This window comes from Cucurbita pepo, chromosome LG13, assembly GCF_002806865.2.
Source record: "Cucurbita pepo subsp. pepo cultivar mu-cu-16 chromosome LG13, ASM280686v2, whole genome shotgun sequence".
Classification (NCBI taxonomy): Eukaryota; Viridiplantae; Streptophyta; class Magnoliopsida; order Cucurbitales; family Cucurbitaceae; genus Cucurbita; species Cucurbita pepo.
The window spans coordinates 2,885,341-2,901,469 of record NC_036650.1 but is presented as its reverse complement, the minus strand read 5'-3'; the positions used below and the strand labels follow the sequence as shown (position 1 = coordinate 2,901,469).

The 16,129-nt window shown below is 37.9% G+C and overlaps 1 protein-coding gene, 1 long non-coding RNA gene and 1 pseudogene across 7 annotated transcripts; 2 read left to right on the top strand and 1 right to left on the bottom strand.

The window, feature by feature from the left end:
- Positions 1 to 1,484: 1,484 nt before the first annotated feature.
- Positions 1,485 to 2,726, top strand: LOC111808027 (protein yippee-like At4g27745). 5 transcript variants are annotated; one of them, XM_023693797.1, is made up of 4 exons: positions 1,485 to 1,590; positions 1,809 to 1,838; positions 1,937 to 2,065; positions 2,275 to 2,726. In XM_023693797.1, the coding sequence occupies exons 3-4, from the start codon at positions 1,973 to 1,975 to the stop codon at positions 2,500 to 2,502; spliced, it is 321 nt and encodes a 106-aa protein (XP_023549565.1). In that variant the 5' UTR covers positions 1,485 to 1,590; positions 1,809 to 1,838; positions 1,937 to 1,972; the 3' UTR covers positions 2,503 to 2,726. The 5 variants fall into 5 exon arrangements, with proteins under 5 accessions (XP_023549565.1, XP_023549568.1, XP_023549566.1 ...); XM_023693800.1 differs by having other exon boundaries at positions 1,501 to 1,590; positions 2,005 to 2,065; positions 2,280 to 2,726; XM_023693798.1 differs by having other exon boundaries at positions 1,515 to 1,533.
- Positions 2,727 to 3,561: 835 nt separating this feature from the next.
- Positions 3,562 to 4,989, top strand: LOC111808946. Of its 2 annotated transcripts, none has more exons than XR_002817161.1 (2): positions 3,562 to 3,854; positions 4,249 to 4,989. It is a non-coding gene; the product is annotated as an uncharacterized LOC111808946 (long non-coding RNA). The 2 variants fall into 2 exon arrangements; XR_002817160.1 differs by having other exon boundaries at positions 4,141 to 4,989.
- A 6,208-nt stretch (positions 4,990 to 11,197) lies between these two features.
- The window catches only part of LOC111808694, a 25,605-nt pseudogene continuing 20,673 nt past the window's right edge, over positions 11,198 to 16,129 (bottom strand).

The following is a 16,129-nucleotide window of genomic DNA, read 5'->3' as shown; positions in this document are numbered from 1 at the left end:
TGAAATTGGGATTTCTTTAATTGGTAAAATAATAAATGGCAAAAAGAAGAAGATAAGTTAGGTATAAAATATTGAAGAAAATTATTAAAAAAGTGAACCCTAAAAAGGGAAGCAGTTAAGTGGGGAGAAAAAGTTCTTCCAGTAAATGGAAGTTTTATTTATTATTATTATTATTTTTAGGGTTTATGAATTAAAATAAGCCTAAAGAAAATTAATAATAATTCAACTTATCTAGACATTATTCCTTCACTAAATAATATAAACAATAATCACTTAATTGGTTGGATAATAAGAATATTATTCCTTCACTAAATAATATAAATAATAATGACTTAATTGGGATAATAAGAATAAAATTAGTTATAAAAAATATTAGAAATAGTTTCAATTTATTTCCAAACTTGAACATTTTCTTTTTAACCGATTTAACCATAGCAATTATTGATTTTGAAATTTACTTTATGTACCAAAAAAAAAAAAAAAGTTTTGAAAAAACCTTATGAAACTTTTAAAAATTTGGTATAATTAAATTAATAATATTATTTAATAATTTAAGCTAATAAGAATAAAAACTGAATTGGATTGGTTGATTTTGCTTCCTTGTTGATCACTCCTCCTAAGCCTTATCCCATCCACCAAATCACCCTCCATATTTAATTTTTTATTAAATAATTTAATGTGATCTTAGTTTCCGGTTTAAGAATAAATAAATAAATAAATAAATAACTAATTGTCTCCTTTCCACGAAACCACCATCTTAATTTCTCCCTCTATTTTTGTTGAGATAAAAAAAAAAATCCAAATTTAAATATATATATTTCAATTTTTTTAATTTTTTTAATATAATCTAAAAAAAAAAAAAAAAACATCTCACTACAAATATAATATAATTTGAGTGTAATTTTTAAAAACTCGAATTTTATTGTTAAAATATCATTTTAACATAATGTTTAGTTGTTTACTATATATAAATATATTTATAATTATATATAAAAGGTGAAACAGGTAGAACTGCGATTTTGTTGGAGATAAGGAATATGAAGAAATCACTCCTCGCTTTCTCCTCCCAATTTTTCAGTGTAAATAAAGATTCCCTACTTCATTAAGGGAGAATCTCTACATCAAATGGTCATCTCTTGATATGGTGATGTAATCGACACCAACTTAAGCCTTAAAAAGTCTATAGTACTTTAGACCATTATTAGAGTTAATCACATGAAGGATATTTTCTCAACCAAAAAAAAAAAAAAAACGTAACCTAAAGAGATCTAGATGAAATTAGCATTTCCAGTGTTTTTATTTGAACTTTTTTTAATACGGAAGAAGAAGAAAAGACGCAATGAACTATGTTGATGGGGATGATGATGATCATGAACCAAGAAAAGAAGATATGAGAGAATATTTTTTTTAAAAAAATAAAAATCAAATCCAAGATTTTAGCACTAAATTGTTAAGAACTTAAGCTAAACTCACTCAAGAGACCAAAAAAATGTATATGTACTCTTAATTCATCGCCTTACCCTAAGGCCTAAGGTTCTTCCCTCTCTCCTTTTTCTTTGATTCATTGGATTTCCACGTCTTGCCTTTTGGGTATGATCCTTTCACACCATTATTGGTGTTCTTGTTCTTTACCCTCCATAATCCTGTCCCGCTCACTCGCTCACTCGCTCACTACATCTATTTCCCTATTATTTTTTCCCTTTTCTTTTCCGTCTTATTTGTTGAAATCTTCACCCTATCTCTGATTCATTATGTTATTTGTTTATTTGAACGCTAACCCCTTTCTGATTGCTCATCTTTTTCTGCAGATTTCTGGGTCACCATTGAATTCATCGTAGGTAAAAACACCCTTTATTGAGCTTTTGATGATCCATCTCATGGGTTCTTGATGGAAGCCTTGAATCTCTTTTAAGCTTTTGATTTGATGATTGTTTAGGAGGAGAAGCGTTTAGGGCTTTTATCTGTTTGATCAATGGCTGAACTGTTGGGGCCTCGTTTATACAGCTGCTGTAATTGTAGAAACCATGTTGCGTTGCACGATGATATTATTTCTAAAGCTTTTCAGGTGATGATATTGAAACCTAAGCCTTTTATTGATTGGTTTAGTCTTATTAGTGTGTGTTTGATCATCAATTCAAAAGGATTTGCTAATCGCCCAAACCCCAATTAGAAGTTTAGGTTCTTATGAACTTGAAGATTTCAAATGCATTTCTGAAACTTTGCCCTTGACTTTTTCATTATCCAATACTGTTTTGTGTTGAATTTTCTCCATAGGGAAGACACGGGCGTGCTTTTCTGTTCTCTCATGCTATGAACATCACAGTGGGACCGAAGGAAGATCGGCATCTCATGACGGGTCTCCACACTGTTGCTGATGTGCATTGTGTCGACTGTCGTGAGGTGCTCGGGTGGAAATACGAGAGGGCGTATGAGGCGTCGCAGAAGTATAAAGAAGGGAAGTTCATTCTTGAAAAGTCAAAAATTGTTAGAGACAACTGGTAGCATCCAGTGGTCGTATTTTATGCATTGATTTTTATGTTTATGTTAGTTTATTGATTCTTCGTGATGTTATCGTGTATATAAAGTTCTCATCGATCTTGTCGTTGTTCCCTGTTCCTTGTGTATATATTATATTTCTGCAAGTTGTGAACTTATCTGGATATCATTGTATCTTGAATCCTCACCATCTGTGTTAATGAAATTGTCTTGTCTTTTGGTTCTATGGAGATGATAATGTCTTATTAGTCTCTTCTGTCCAATTTATTTGGGATTGTTGCTTTGAGATGTAATGGATAAAGAAGAGTAACATTGAGTGGGTGAGAACTTGCACATTTCAACCTACTTGATGATCGTTTTGCCCTTTGTTAGTCTCTTATCTTTCAAGAGGGTGACCAAATATGCTTGCCTACTAACCCACTGCTCCACTTTTCTCAGTTTCTCCTTTTCTCTTCTCTTCTTGGTTTGCTTTCTATTCTCTCTCTTTTGGAAGGAAATTTCTTCCCTCTCTTCATGATGAAGAGGTGAACCGCTTTGTTCTAGGTGCTATCTCTTTCTTGTGAGATCCCATGTCGGTTGGAGAGGGGAACGGAGCATTCCCTATAAGGGTGTGGAAACCTCTCTCTCTCTAGTAGATGTGTTTTAAAAAAACCTTGAGGGGAAGCCTAGAAGGGAAAGCCCAAATAGGATAATATCTGCTAGTGGTGGGCATGGGCTGTTACAGATGGTATCAGAGCTAGACACCGGACGGTATACCAGCGATGACGTTGGCTCCCAAGGGGGGTGGATTGTGAGATCCCACATCCGTTGGAGAGGGGAACAAAACATTCCTTATAAGGGTGTGGAAACCTCTCCCTAACAGCGCGTTTTAAAACCTTGAGGGGAATCCCAGAAGGGAAAGCCCTAAGAGGACAATATTTGCTAGCGATGGACTTGGGTTGTTACAAATGGTATCAGAGCCAGAAACCGGGCGGTGCGCCAGCGAGGACTCTGGTCCCCAAGGGGGGTGGATTGTGAGATCTCACGTCGGTTGGAAAGGAGAATGAAACCTTCTTTATAAGGGTGTAGAAACCTCTCCTTAGCAAACACGTTTTAAAACCTTGAGGGAAGCCCAGAAGAGAAAGCTCAAAGAGGACAATAACTGTTAACGGTGGGCTCGGGCTGTTACATTTCTTCTCAAGGGGATAAAGATGGTCTCCTTTCCGAGGATTGGATGATGACCGTACTGAAAGTTTGTGGTGGTGCATATTGAGATGCCCCCATTTTTAATACCTTTTAACTTGTTGCATCTCAGCAAAGGTTGAAGCAGGATGAGATAAAAGGTTTCATGGCTTACCATGCCTCCAACATCATAACAGGTTCTCTCTTACGCTTTACTGGATCCCTTCTCATTTTTCTTGCATCTCTAATTAACGAGAAGTCGATCAGGACAATTACATACTATTGTTTTCAATGGTGCCTTTCTGGAAGTATATGGCTGAATATTAGTTCTATGTTTAGGATTCAGATGCTCAATTCCTGTTTTTTGGTGCTTGTCCTGGTTTTTGATCATCCTATACTCTTTGCCATTGAATTCCTTAACTACTGATGATGATATTTTGATGGTTATTCTGGACGACGCGTTTTCTTTTCTCCTTCTTCTAGCTCGATCGACCGTGTTTAATTCTTAGATAGGCTGTTCCCTTATGTACTATTCAATTCTTCTCTACTGGTTGTTTTGGCTATCAAGATCTAATAAATGGAACTCTACAGTAAACGGAGTGCTTTATGGGAGTATCGCAACGTGAAAGTCAGCACTCGGTCGTCTTCAACTCCGTCTCGAAAGCTAAGTAAGCAAAATTCCAATTCTCTAGCTTATGTACTTGGAAAAATGCATATCATCCATACATTTATAGCATTATCTTCATGTCAGTGTGAACTGAAGCCCTGCAATAGTTCTCATAATGAATGAAAAAAGTCGGTTCGTTTCGAAAGGCATTCTCTATCTGATGAGGATGAGAACTAGCTATGAATCGGGATCGAAAACATAATTAGTCATAACTCGTAGAACAACCAGCTTAAATCCTCAACCAAGACTGCTTTTAAGGAAAAATCAAATAGATGCTCCGAGGCTCTGAAGATGCGTATAGTACCTAGATGATATCATTATAGCTTCAATTTTTTGTTCATTAGTTATAGACTGGCATTCGGAAAACTCTGTTCTTTATGTGTCTGAAGATCTATGGGGGGCCTCAAACAGGGTGTGGCTATAGCGTCTTGATGATGCCACTGTTACCAGTTTCGTCTCTGCATGTTATTGTCTTAGATATTAAACTACCGCCATGTGCTCGAGGGTGGAGCTATCTTTTCCTACAGTCAAGTTCAAATTTAATGATGAGCTTATACTTATATTCTTGATTTGGATGTTATCTCGAGATTTGAGTGCACCATTATTAGTTGTAAAATGAAATTCTATAAGTTCACCGCTAGCAAGTATTATCTTAAGTTTCTGTTTTGGGCTTCCCCTTAAGGTTTATAAACCGTCCTGGTTAGGAAGAGGTTTAGTTTCCTCTCTTAATCGATGTGAGATCTCACAATCCACCACCCCTTTTGAGGCCCAGCATTCTCGCTGGCACTCGTTCCCCTTTTTAATCTATGTGGGATCTCAAAATCCACTCCCTTCGGAACCCAGCCTCCTCCCTGGTACTCGTTCCTCTCTCCAATCGATGTGAGATCTCACAATCCACCCTCTTTCGGGGCCCAACATTCTTGCTGGCACGCCACTCGGTATCCACCCCCCTTTGGGGCTCAACGTCCTCCCTGACACACTACCCAATGTCTGACTTTGATACCAACGGTAATGTCTCGACAAGGAAGTAATTTATTAAAATCATTCGTGGGGTAACCTTTAAAAGACATTCAATTCAACAACATAAAAACTTAAAACCAATTCCCAAAAGTTAGGTTGTTCTCTAACACAATTGACTATGCAAAAATGTCTAACAATGAAATTATAAAATTCTCGGAGTTGCCACATGACTGGCTTCTCCACTTTGCTCGTCACAACTTCACCTGATAATCATTTTATCATTTAAAAATCAAGTGAGTACAACTTTCACATTGGGGTCAATACACATATCATCACATGATGATCATACAAAATCGAGGGACCTTAGTGATTAATTACTCGAAACACATTGCGTGTAATTTTTTATCACATGAAATCAACAAACATCTTTACTCAAAATAATTATCAATGTGTGGTTGCTTGATTCACATAATATGTAACCCTTACCTTGATGACCATTTTCTATCGTCACTTTGCAAAGTGACAATTAGTGGCTGGTTACTTGAAAACCACGTTGTAATTTCGTTATCTAAAAAAGAAACCACATTGTAATTTCGTTGGTTGGTGCGTTGTACCTGGGTTACTATAGGGACATTTAGAGGTAAACATTGAGGGCATGGTTCATTCAAAAGGGAGATTGGACTCAAACAAATATGGACATTTAGAGGTAAACATTAAGGGCATGGTTCATTCAAAAGGGAGATTGGACTCAAACAACAAGTCACATGAAAATTCACCGTTTACTCCTATAAATGGTGGTTTCGGCGACAGCGGCGGTGTTCAACTCGCAATGGCAACCTGGGTGAGTGGCAATGGTTATTTGATGTGCGAGTCGTTCAACGTGCGGTGGCGGGGTGGGACGACGGTGAAAGTTTAAAGAAGAAGATGATGATAAAGAGGAAGGAAAAGGTGGCGACTAGGGTTTGTGAGTGGTTGACTCATCTCTAGCTTCACGCTTTGTGAGGTGGGCGGCTGACTGTGGGTTTGGCTATACGTAGCTAAACCCTAGGGTTTATTTTTAATGTATTGGGCATTGGGCCTAGAACTTGGACTTAAATGCATAAGGTGTGCGCTACATCCGTGCTTGAAAAAGCTCAAGGTACTTAGTCATCATTTCCTCTTCTCGTTTCCAAGTGGCTTCTTCAAGCTAGTGATTTTGCCATAATACCTTGACAAACGTGATCTCTCGACTATGTAAGGTCTTCCCTTCTCTAGCCACAATTTACACGGGTTCTTTCTCATAGTTTAAACCTTTATCCAATTGTAAGGGTTTGAAATCTATCAAATGTGATGAGTTTGCTATATATAGTCGCAACATCGATACACGAAATACATTGTGGACTCTTGAAAGCACAGTTGGTAGGACCAATCGGTAAACTACTTGTCCCACTCGTCCAAGATCTCAGATGGTCCATACGGTGGACTTAACTTTCTTTTGCTCTCAAACCTAAGAATGCCCTTCATGGGGGCCACCTTAAGAAATACTTTGTCTCTCACCTCGAACTCCAAATCCCTTCATCTCACATTGACATAACTCTTTTGTCTGCTTTGAGCCAAACACATTCTAGTCATCTTCTGAATAGCCTCATTAGTTGCTTGCACTATGTCTAGGCCAAGAACTTGTGTTCTCATGCTTCATCCCAACACACTGAGGATAGATACTTTTTCCCATATAAGACCTCAAAAGGTGCCACCCAATGTCACTTGATAATTATGGTTATAAGTGAACTCTATAAGATGCAAGTGCGTGTCTTGGCTACCGGCAACATCTAGCATATAGGCTCGTAGCATGTCCTCTAGAATTTGGCTTAAGCGTTCAGTTTGCACATCCGTCTGTGGGTGAAACGTTGTGCTAAACTCTATCCGCCCAATACTTGCTGAAGGTTTTTCCTGTGAAACGGGGATCCCTGTCTGACACAATGGATACGAGTACTCCATGCAATCTTATCACCTCCTTTAAGTACAATTAAGTCCATTTATCCACAAAATAGGTGGACTTTCCTGGCAGAAAGTGTGCTGACTTTGTGAGCTTATCTATCACGACCCATATGACTGTACCCTCTGGCCATCCTGGGTAATCCCACGATAAAGTCCATGGCGATATAATCCCGTTGGTTTTTGCCTTGGAGATTTGACTTGTTGGCAAACTAGACACTTGCTCACAAACTCGGCCACATCACGTTTCATATTCCGCCACCAATAATGTTGTTTCAAATCCTGATACATCTTGGTACTGCTGAGATGTAGGGTGAATGACGAGTAGTGAGCCTCGGTTAAGATCTTGATAAGAATCACGGTGTTCCAAATGTTCCAACTGGACCTATTACACGATCCAAGGCCAAGAAGATTCAACAAACATTCATTCTCCATCTACAAAATTAGGTAGACTCGGTTCAACCATCAATTCATGTGGTACAAGTTGATTCAATTGAGGAAGGACCATTATGGAGTTTCAGAAGTGAATATTTGCACGGTTGAAGTAGCGGATGAAGCCGCAAACATCGTTTCATGAGTTGTTAGAAAACTTTAATTATTATTTTTAATTTCATAAAGTTTGTAATGGTCAAATTGACCTCGTCTTTTGTGGAGATTTAAGGAGATCGCGATTAAATCATGGCCACTAACTTCTTTTGTGGGGATCGAGATTAAATAAAGAAGTCAGTGGCCATAATCTTGATCCCTTTAAATCTCCACAAAGGACGAAGCCAGACCATTACAAAATTATGAAATTAAAAATAATAATTAAAGTTTTCTAACAACTCATGAAAGGATGCTTGCGACTTCATCCGCTAATTCAACCGTTCAAATATTCAGTTTTGAATCTCCAAAGAGTCATTCCTCAAATGAATCAGCTTGTAACACATGAAACGATGGTTGAACCGAGCCTATCCAATTTTGTAGATGAAGAATGAAGGCTTGTTAAATCTTCTTGGCCTTGGATCGTATAATAGGTTCAGTTGGAACATTTGGAACACCGTGATTCTTATCAAATCTTACCTTTAGTTCTTCATCATTTGGAACACACAACCGCTCATGGTACAAGGTTCTATTGTAAAGCCCAAGTTATGGGCCCAAGGTCCAATACATTAAAAATAAACCCTCGGGTTCAGCTACATATAGTCAATCCCTTAGCCAGCCGCTCACCTCGCAGAGCACGAAGCCCGAGACTAGCGAGCCACTCACAAACTCTAGTCGCTGCCTTTTCCTTCCTCTTTATCATCTTCTTCTTCTTTAAATTGTCGTCACCGTCTATCGCTCACGCCGACCTGCGTTGCATTGCCCATGTTGTCCTGTGCCACCACCGCTTGTTGCTGCCGCACATCGGACGACCGCTGCCAGTCATTCACGCTGTTGTCACAAGTGAACACTGTCGCCATCGTCGAAGCAACCCTTTGGAGGAGCAAACAGTGAGTTTTCATGTGACTTGTTCTTTGAGTCCAATCTCGATTTTGAATGGATCATACTCTTATTATTCACCTCTAAATGTCCATATAGTAACCAAGGTACAATGTGTCAACCAACAAAGTCTCAATATGGTTTCTTTTTCTGGATAGTTGGAGTTGGACCCAATTTCTACGTAGGAAGAAGGTAAGCAATAAAACTCTATGATTCGTGAAAGTCGTATCACCGTCAAGTTGGGTTGGTTAAATTTTAGTGTTAATAGGCTCGATCTAAGTCGTAGTGGACCAATATCTGTAGGGACGATTAGAAAGGACCAAAGTAAGGGACCTTCCTTGAAATTTAAATGTTTTGTTTTTCTAAACAAAAGGTTAAATATATTTGATATTGTGTGGTTGTGTGTTGTATGATATGATGTATGTTGACCATGAAAATAAATATGTTGAAACCTATTGCATGCATATTATGTTCGATGATTAAAATATGTTTGTTGTGCGTGGTGTGACATGATGTATGTTTGCTTACGAAAGTAAATGTTTTGGGACATAGTGCATGCATATTATGTTCGATGATTAAGGTGGTTGTGGTAAGGGTTACACGTTGTGTGTATCGGGTAACCAGCCACTAATGGTCACTTTGCAGGGTGATTGCATAAAATGGTTATCAAGGTAAAGGTTACACGCGGTGTGAATCGGGTAACCAACCATTGATAATCATTTTAAGTAGGAAGGGATGTTGATTTTCTTGTGGTAGAAAATTACACTGCAGTGTATTTTGGGTAATTAACTACTAAGGTCCCTTGATTTTTTTTTTATCGTCATATGATGTTTAGTATTTTGATTCCAATAGGGGAGTCCCTCCCCCTATTTTTAAAATGATTTTCATGCGAGACTGTGGCACGAAATTAACGAGCAGGATGGAGAAATCAATCATAGGATAGCTCAAAGATTTTATGTTTTCATTGATAGACGTTTTCGATAGGGAACACCTAGTTTATTGGGAGTTAGGGAGCCAAACAGAGTTAACTTTTGGTTTTAAGTTTTTATGTTGTCGAACAATTTAATTAGATTGCACGTCTTTTAAACTTTCGTTGAATGGGTACTCGTGCATGATTTTAATAAATTACTTAATTTGCATAATTTTCATTTATTTTAAAACGGTAAAATCACTTTTCTTTGTAACGGCTATGACCGCCATGTGTACGAAAAGTCGGGTCATTACACTATATCTCTTTGTTAAAAAGAGAACAAGAAATACTTCCTAAAAATTAATTTTCGGTTAAATTACAAATTTAGCCCATCTAATTTAAATCTCTTATGTTGCTATTATGAGTCAAGACTCAATTGAGTGCATGACACCGAACTTTCCATATATCAATGAAGTGGCCTTTCTATACTTATTCTATATAGTACTAAATATTTTGTCTTTTGTATATTTTCTAGTACTCCTTTCATTGCTTAATATAAATGAAATATTTAAGAATTATGGGTGACTCGTGAAATAAAATAATAATCTGTCATTGTAGTGATCGATTTTTCGAAACTTTGAATCATAGACCGCCATATGGACTTCAGGTTATAAGGGTGACATAATTTTTCAAAATTAGAAAACGGGGACACTTAGAAATAAATTTAAACATTTTAAAAGGGTACCAACCCTCACATTCATGCTAACAAACAGTGATCTACTATCAATCTACAAACAAAGAATAATAGGAATAAGTATAAAAATATTCAGTAAGCAACTTATTTATAAACTATCATTGAAATATCTCATATTCACTGTTTCTTATGCTATGTGCTCATTTAGGGTTCTAGAGTTAGCCGTTTCCATAGCTTGAGTTTTCTCTAGCCCTATAAGCTTTTATATACCCTACTTACTCCTAGTCCAAGGGTGAAGTCACCCATTAAGATTTGTTCGAGTTTCTAGGTGTATTTAGCTTCTCATTTCCTACTCTCTATGGTCCATCTAGTCATCGCACTTCCTATGCATAAGTCGGGTGCCCTCATTTGTTGTGCTCCAGGGTGAGTCTAAAAGGTAGGAGCCGCCACTCACTACAGGTAACCTATCAGTCTCCCTATAACTCCACATGTGTCTACTATTGAATGCTAGCCAGAAGCTCAATCGATGGTGTCTAATAAGCTCCTTATTCTCATGTAGTTTTAGGCTCTTAGATGGTACAAGGTAGTCTCTCCACTAAGCAAAACTAGAGCTCTCTCAATAATACCCAACAATGTGACACGGGCCTTAAGCGGGCAATGTCATATTCCTACAAAGTAGACTATCACATGTTGAGGCGATGCCACAATTAGGGACTGCACTCTAACCATCCACACATAGACCTAGTTGACTCATATCGTCATAACAGAATATAAATGTGAATCAAGGACAAAGGAAACACAAATCATAGGCTTACGCTCACTAGAACATTACGCATATCCTCTTGGACACATAACATATGTGTCCATATATAAATCAGAACATAAATGGATAATCCAACCTCCTAACATGCTCCTAGGAAACACAAATAACATTAAATCACTATAATCATGAATATCAAGCAGAGTACATTAGGCCACATCATGCCACAGTCCTAGCAGCCCTAAAACCTGCAATAGAGCTAAACCATTTAAATATTCAGAGAGGATAAGCTATAATTTTTCACCATGTCCTAAAACCTGCAATAACTTCCTATCTAGATGCTTACAATAAACTAGTCCATTGAGCTACAAGGGAGGATAAGCTATAATTTTTCACCATGTCGTTGAAATATACGTAATCGAAGAGATGATAGCTTGAGAGTCTTAGTCTGTTGAAAATGCTAGTTTCTTTCTAACCATACAGACCTCAAAAGGTCTACAGGGTTAATTGTGAGATCCCACGTCGGTTGGGGAGGAGAACGAAACATCTTTTGTAAGGGTGTGGAAACTTCTCCCTAGCAGACGCATTTTAAAGCCTCGAGAGGAAGTCCAAAAGCTAGCGGTGGATTTGGGCCGTTACATTAATGTTATATTTCTTCAATATAAAATGTGGAGTGGACTTTGGTTTATTTATATACCGTGGGGATAAACGATGCATTCTTGGTACAAGAAGCAAACTCTTGTAAGTGAGCTGTGCAAATTGACATAACACAAAAATTGCTAACACTTATCTAAGTTTAGAATTGAATCGATATGGAATTGACTGTTTAGAGTAAAAGTATTGAATTCTGGGGTGGATTTAGAATGTGGTGGGAAAGGAGATGAGTTTAGAATATGGTGTGCTTGGTCAAGTGTGAAGAACAAAACAGGAACAGCATCTCTTCGTCGAAGGAGCCGTCCCTGTCTGAGGGAACATACTGTTTGGTTGGAAAAGAGAAAACTGTGTTATAGTCACAGTCGATGTTGGATTTTGGTGTTCACATGAAAGTTCAAGAACATTATTAATAAACTTTATGAAAAATTCATCATTACTCCACACAAAATTGTTTAATCCATTGCTGGATGAACGGTCTAATCAGTAGAATAGTTCTAAAATTGTTTCTAAACTTGTGATTCGAATCACCTCACAAGATAGTTCTAGCATGCAAATCTAAACATAAGAAATGAAAAAGAATGGTGCATAGCCACGGGAAGCCTGAAAGCCTTTTATGATATATAACTGCCCCACTATGTTCAAATATCGCGTATAGACAACCTTTCTAAATTTGAGACAATTGGGTAGAATTTTAGTATATTATAACGATTCATTTTTTTGAGGTTTTAAATCACAAACTATTACCTCTAATGTAGAGGGTTTTGAAAGATATGGTATCATTTGAAAATAAAATAAAGGGAGGAGTTTGGCGACATTAAAATTAAATACAAGTAAAAGATCTTAAAGCAAACTTAAAACTTATAATTACAAAGATAACGACCTTACAAAAAATCAAATTATTTGAAACTCGAATACAATGAAAATGATTTCCGACTTAGAATTAGTGCTCCCTTTGTATCTGCACAGGTTTGGTATGCTCCGTGCCATCCGCCTCCTAATTCTTGCTCAATCAATTCAAGTAAAGAATGAGTATAAATAAAAATTTAGTAACCCAATCAAGAGATTTATGAAGTTGATATGGGGAGAAGACAACTCGCTCTCGAGATTAGAGGGAACACTCATGTAATAGCCAAGTCCACCACTGTTAGATATTGTCCTTTTTGGACTTTTCCTCGTTGACTTTCTGTAATATCCGGCCGTCCAAAGGAGGTATGACTAAATAAATAAATAAATAATACGACCTTACAAAAAATCAAATTATTTGAAACTCGAATACATTGAAAATGATTTCCGACTTAGAATTAGTGCTCCCTTTGTATCTGCACGGGTTTGGTATGCTCCTTGCCATCCGCCTCCAAATTCTTGCTCAATCAATTAAAGTAACAAGAATGAGTATAAATAAAAATTTAGTAACCCAATCAAGAGATTTATAAAGTTGATATGGGGAGAAGAGAACTCGCTCTCGAGATCAGAGGGAACACTCATGTAATAGCCAAGTCCACCACTGTTAGATATTGTACTCTTTGGACTTTTCCTTGTTGACTTTATGTAATATCCGGCAGTCCAAAGGAGGTATGACTAAATAAATAAATAAATAATAATATAAAATAAAATAAAATAAAATAAAATAAAATAAAAAAGAGAAAAGAAAGAAAACAATGGTTCCACGACTGGCGCGGGCGTCTGCCTTACCGCCTCGCTTGGCCAGCGGGGGCGTCCGCCTGGCGTGGCCCAGCGCGGGCCTCCGCCTCGCATGGCCCAGCACGGGCCTGCGTGCGGCCAATGCAGGCGCGTGCGTCCCGCCTTGCCCACCACGGGCGTGCGAACCGGGGAGTAGCCGACCCGACCCAAACAGAGGTCTAGCCGACCCGACCCAAGTAGAGGTCCAGCCGACCCGACCCGACTTAATTGGGTCGGTTTGGCCCTTTTGATTTAATTCACCCCCTTTAACTCCGATCTTGACGTCGTTCTCATGGTATTCTCCATTTTTGCACCAATGTAGGAATTGTCCGAGGAGTTTGGCAAATTTTGGACTAAAGACGCAAGTTCGAACATAAAGTGTCATGCTTTTCAGGTAGGTGGCACCTCGGAACCTTGAATCTAGCTACGTTCATAGTATGCATGAAAGTATGATATAAGAAGTGTGGTTTAGAAGTTTGAGCATAGAATGAGATGAGAGGACACATGTTGATTGTGGTTGTGTATGTTTGCTGAAACGCGTATGCACTATCGTATGAACTGAGATTCATGATTAGCTTTCCATGATTAGATCATTATATTATGCCTCCGTCACATATGTTACAGTATTAGCGGTTAAGCGGGGACGTTTAGGGGTTCGCCAACTTACCTCTAACCGTAAACCTGACTCGATTGTCAGGGGTCCGCGTAACCATAGAACTGGCCATTTGATTGTTGATGGTATCTTGTGGGGACTTATAGGAAGCTTGCCAGTTAGTTTCCTTTAAGTGAACCTGTCACGAGAGACAGGGGTTCACGTTGGTACATTAGAGTTGGTCGAGGATTACTGTTCATGTATATGATATTAGCGGTTAAGCGGGGACGTTTAGGGGTTCGCCAACTAACCTCTAACCGTAAACCTGACTCGATTTTCAGGGGTCCGCGTAACCATAGAACTGGCCATTTGATTGTTGATGGTACCTTGTAGGGACTTATAGGAAGTTTGCCAGTTAGTTTCCTTTAAATGAACCTGTCACGAGAGACAAGGGTCCACGTTGGTACATTAGAGTTGGTCGAGTCTTAGAATGCATGAACCCTAAGCACCGAGGTTGCGCCTCAAGTGCTCGAGATATGATGACGGTGATCAGAGTGGCTAGCAGAAGCGACTAACTAGGAGACCTAGAGGACCTAAGAATATTCCGAGGGCTGGAGGTCCCGATGGGACCGTGAACCAAGAGAGTGGAATGAGAAATCTTAGGGGGTAACCTAGGAAGAAGCCTATATGGGAGAATGAATCCTAGTGAGAGAATAAGATACCAAACGTGGGAACAAGATCAATAAGACTTAATAACGAAATATGAACTACTAGCAAGCCGCTTACTGAGTATATTTTATATACTCATCCCTGCTACAACTTTCTTTTCAGGTGAGAATTGATGTAGCGGTCGAGGCGAAGGCACATGGGGTTGTTGGCTATAGAGAATTCCATCACATTTGAGTCGAGTTTCTTTGTACCTACCTTTAAATCCGGCATTTCATGTATTTTAAATAGTTGTCCGAAGGATGTTGCATCTATGTGGTCTTTTCTCTTTTCTTTATAAAAACAAAAGATTCATTACTACTTTAATTAAATTTCAAATTACATGCACATGTTTAAATGTTTTAAATTTTACGCGTTTTTCTTATTTCGACATTCTTGAGTAACGATCCGTGGCTCGAGCTTTCAAAATTTTCGGGTCGTTACACTTTCCCTCAAGGTCTTAAAACGTGTCTGCTAAGGAGAGGTTTTCACATTGGGAATGCTACGTTCCCCTCTCCAACCGATGTGGGATCTCACAATTTAGGTCCGTTCCTACGACTTTCAGAGCCAAATTCCTTATTTATAGTGAAAGGAATTTAATGATTCCTGTTCCCGCTTCGTATGAGCAAGTATGAAAGTTATGAGGTGAATTAAAAGCATCGAGCCACAATTTGGATGAGGTATTACGATCATGGTCAAAGTTTTATAGGTATATATGAAGATGGACTACGGTATGAGATTGTCAAGATGTCTTAAATTTAAGAAACCATGATTTAAAATGGACTTTGGTGGAGATTCACAATGATTACAAAGGTGTGACATTGTCTCTAAATCAACTAGAAGTTTCGTGGTAATCTTCCTTATACCCCTACACGAATGCATTGCAAAATCTCAATATAAACCCACTTTTGTCAAAAATTAATGATGAATTTATCATAACTAAGATTTCAAGACTCCAATTTTAAGTTGGATTTTTAAGTATCCCAAGTTTTATTAAAGGTAAGAATATTCACTAGGGTTATATAATATCAATTTTAGAGGAGAATTTTGTTAAGCTCCTTTCTTGGTGTTACAAAGGAGTTTCAAGTATTTAAGGTTTTTCAACATTAGTGTCCACATGAATGTTGATTTCAATAAAGCGCGTGAGTTAGGAACGTACTAAATAGATTATGTTGCTCATGAAATTTTAGGAGAAGACTCAATATGACATGATAAGGTTATGTATGAAATTTGGGGATCATTAGATTATGATAAGAGGATAAACCAAGGGTAGGTGTAAAATGACTAAAATGTCCCTGTATTTATGTATCGTTGGCTTATGACCAAGGCGACCTCTAAATGACATGAAATTTGATGAAAAGCCTTATTTCATGGTTTAAAGTGATTATACAAAGTTACAAGCTCATTGAAATATG

Excerpts from the sequence above, each read along its gene's own strand:
- LOC111808027 (XM_023693797.1), top strand. The coding sequence starts at position 1,973 with ATGGCTGAACTGTTGGGGCCTCGTTTATACAGCTGCTGTAATTGTAGA. Across the intron at positions 2,066-2,274 it reads TTATTTCTAAAGCTTTTCAG|GGAAGACACGGGCGTGCTTT; the intron begins GTGATGATATTG and ends TTTTCTCCATAG.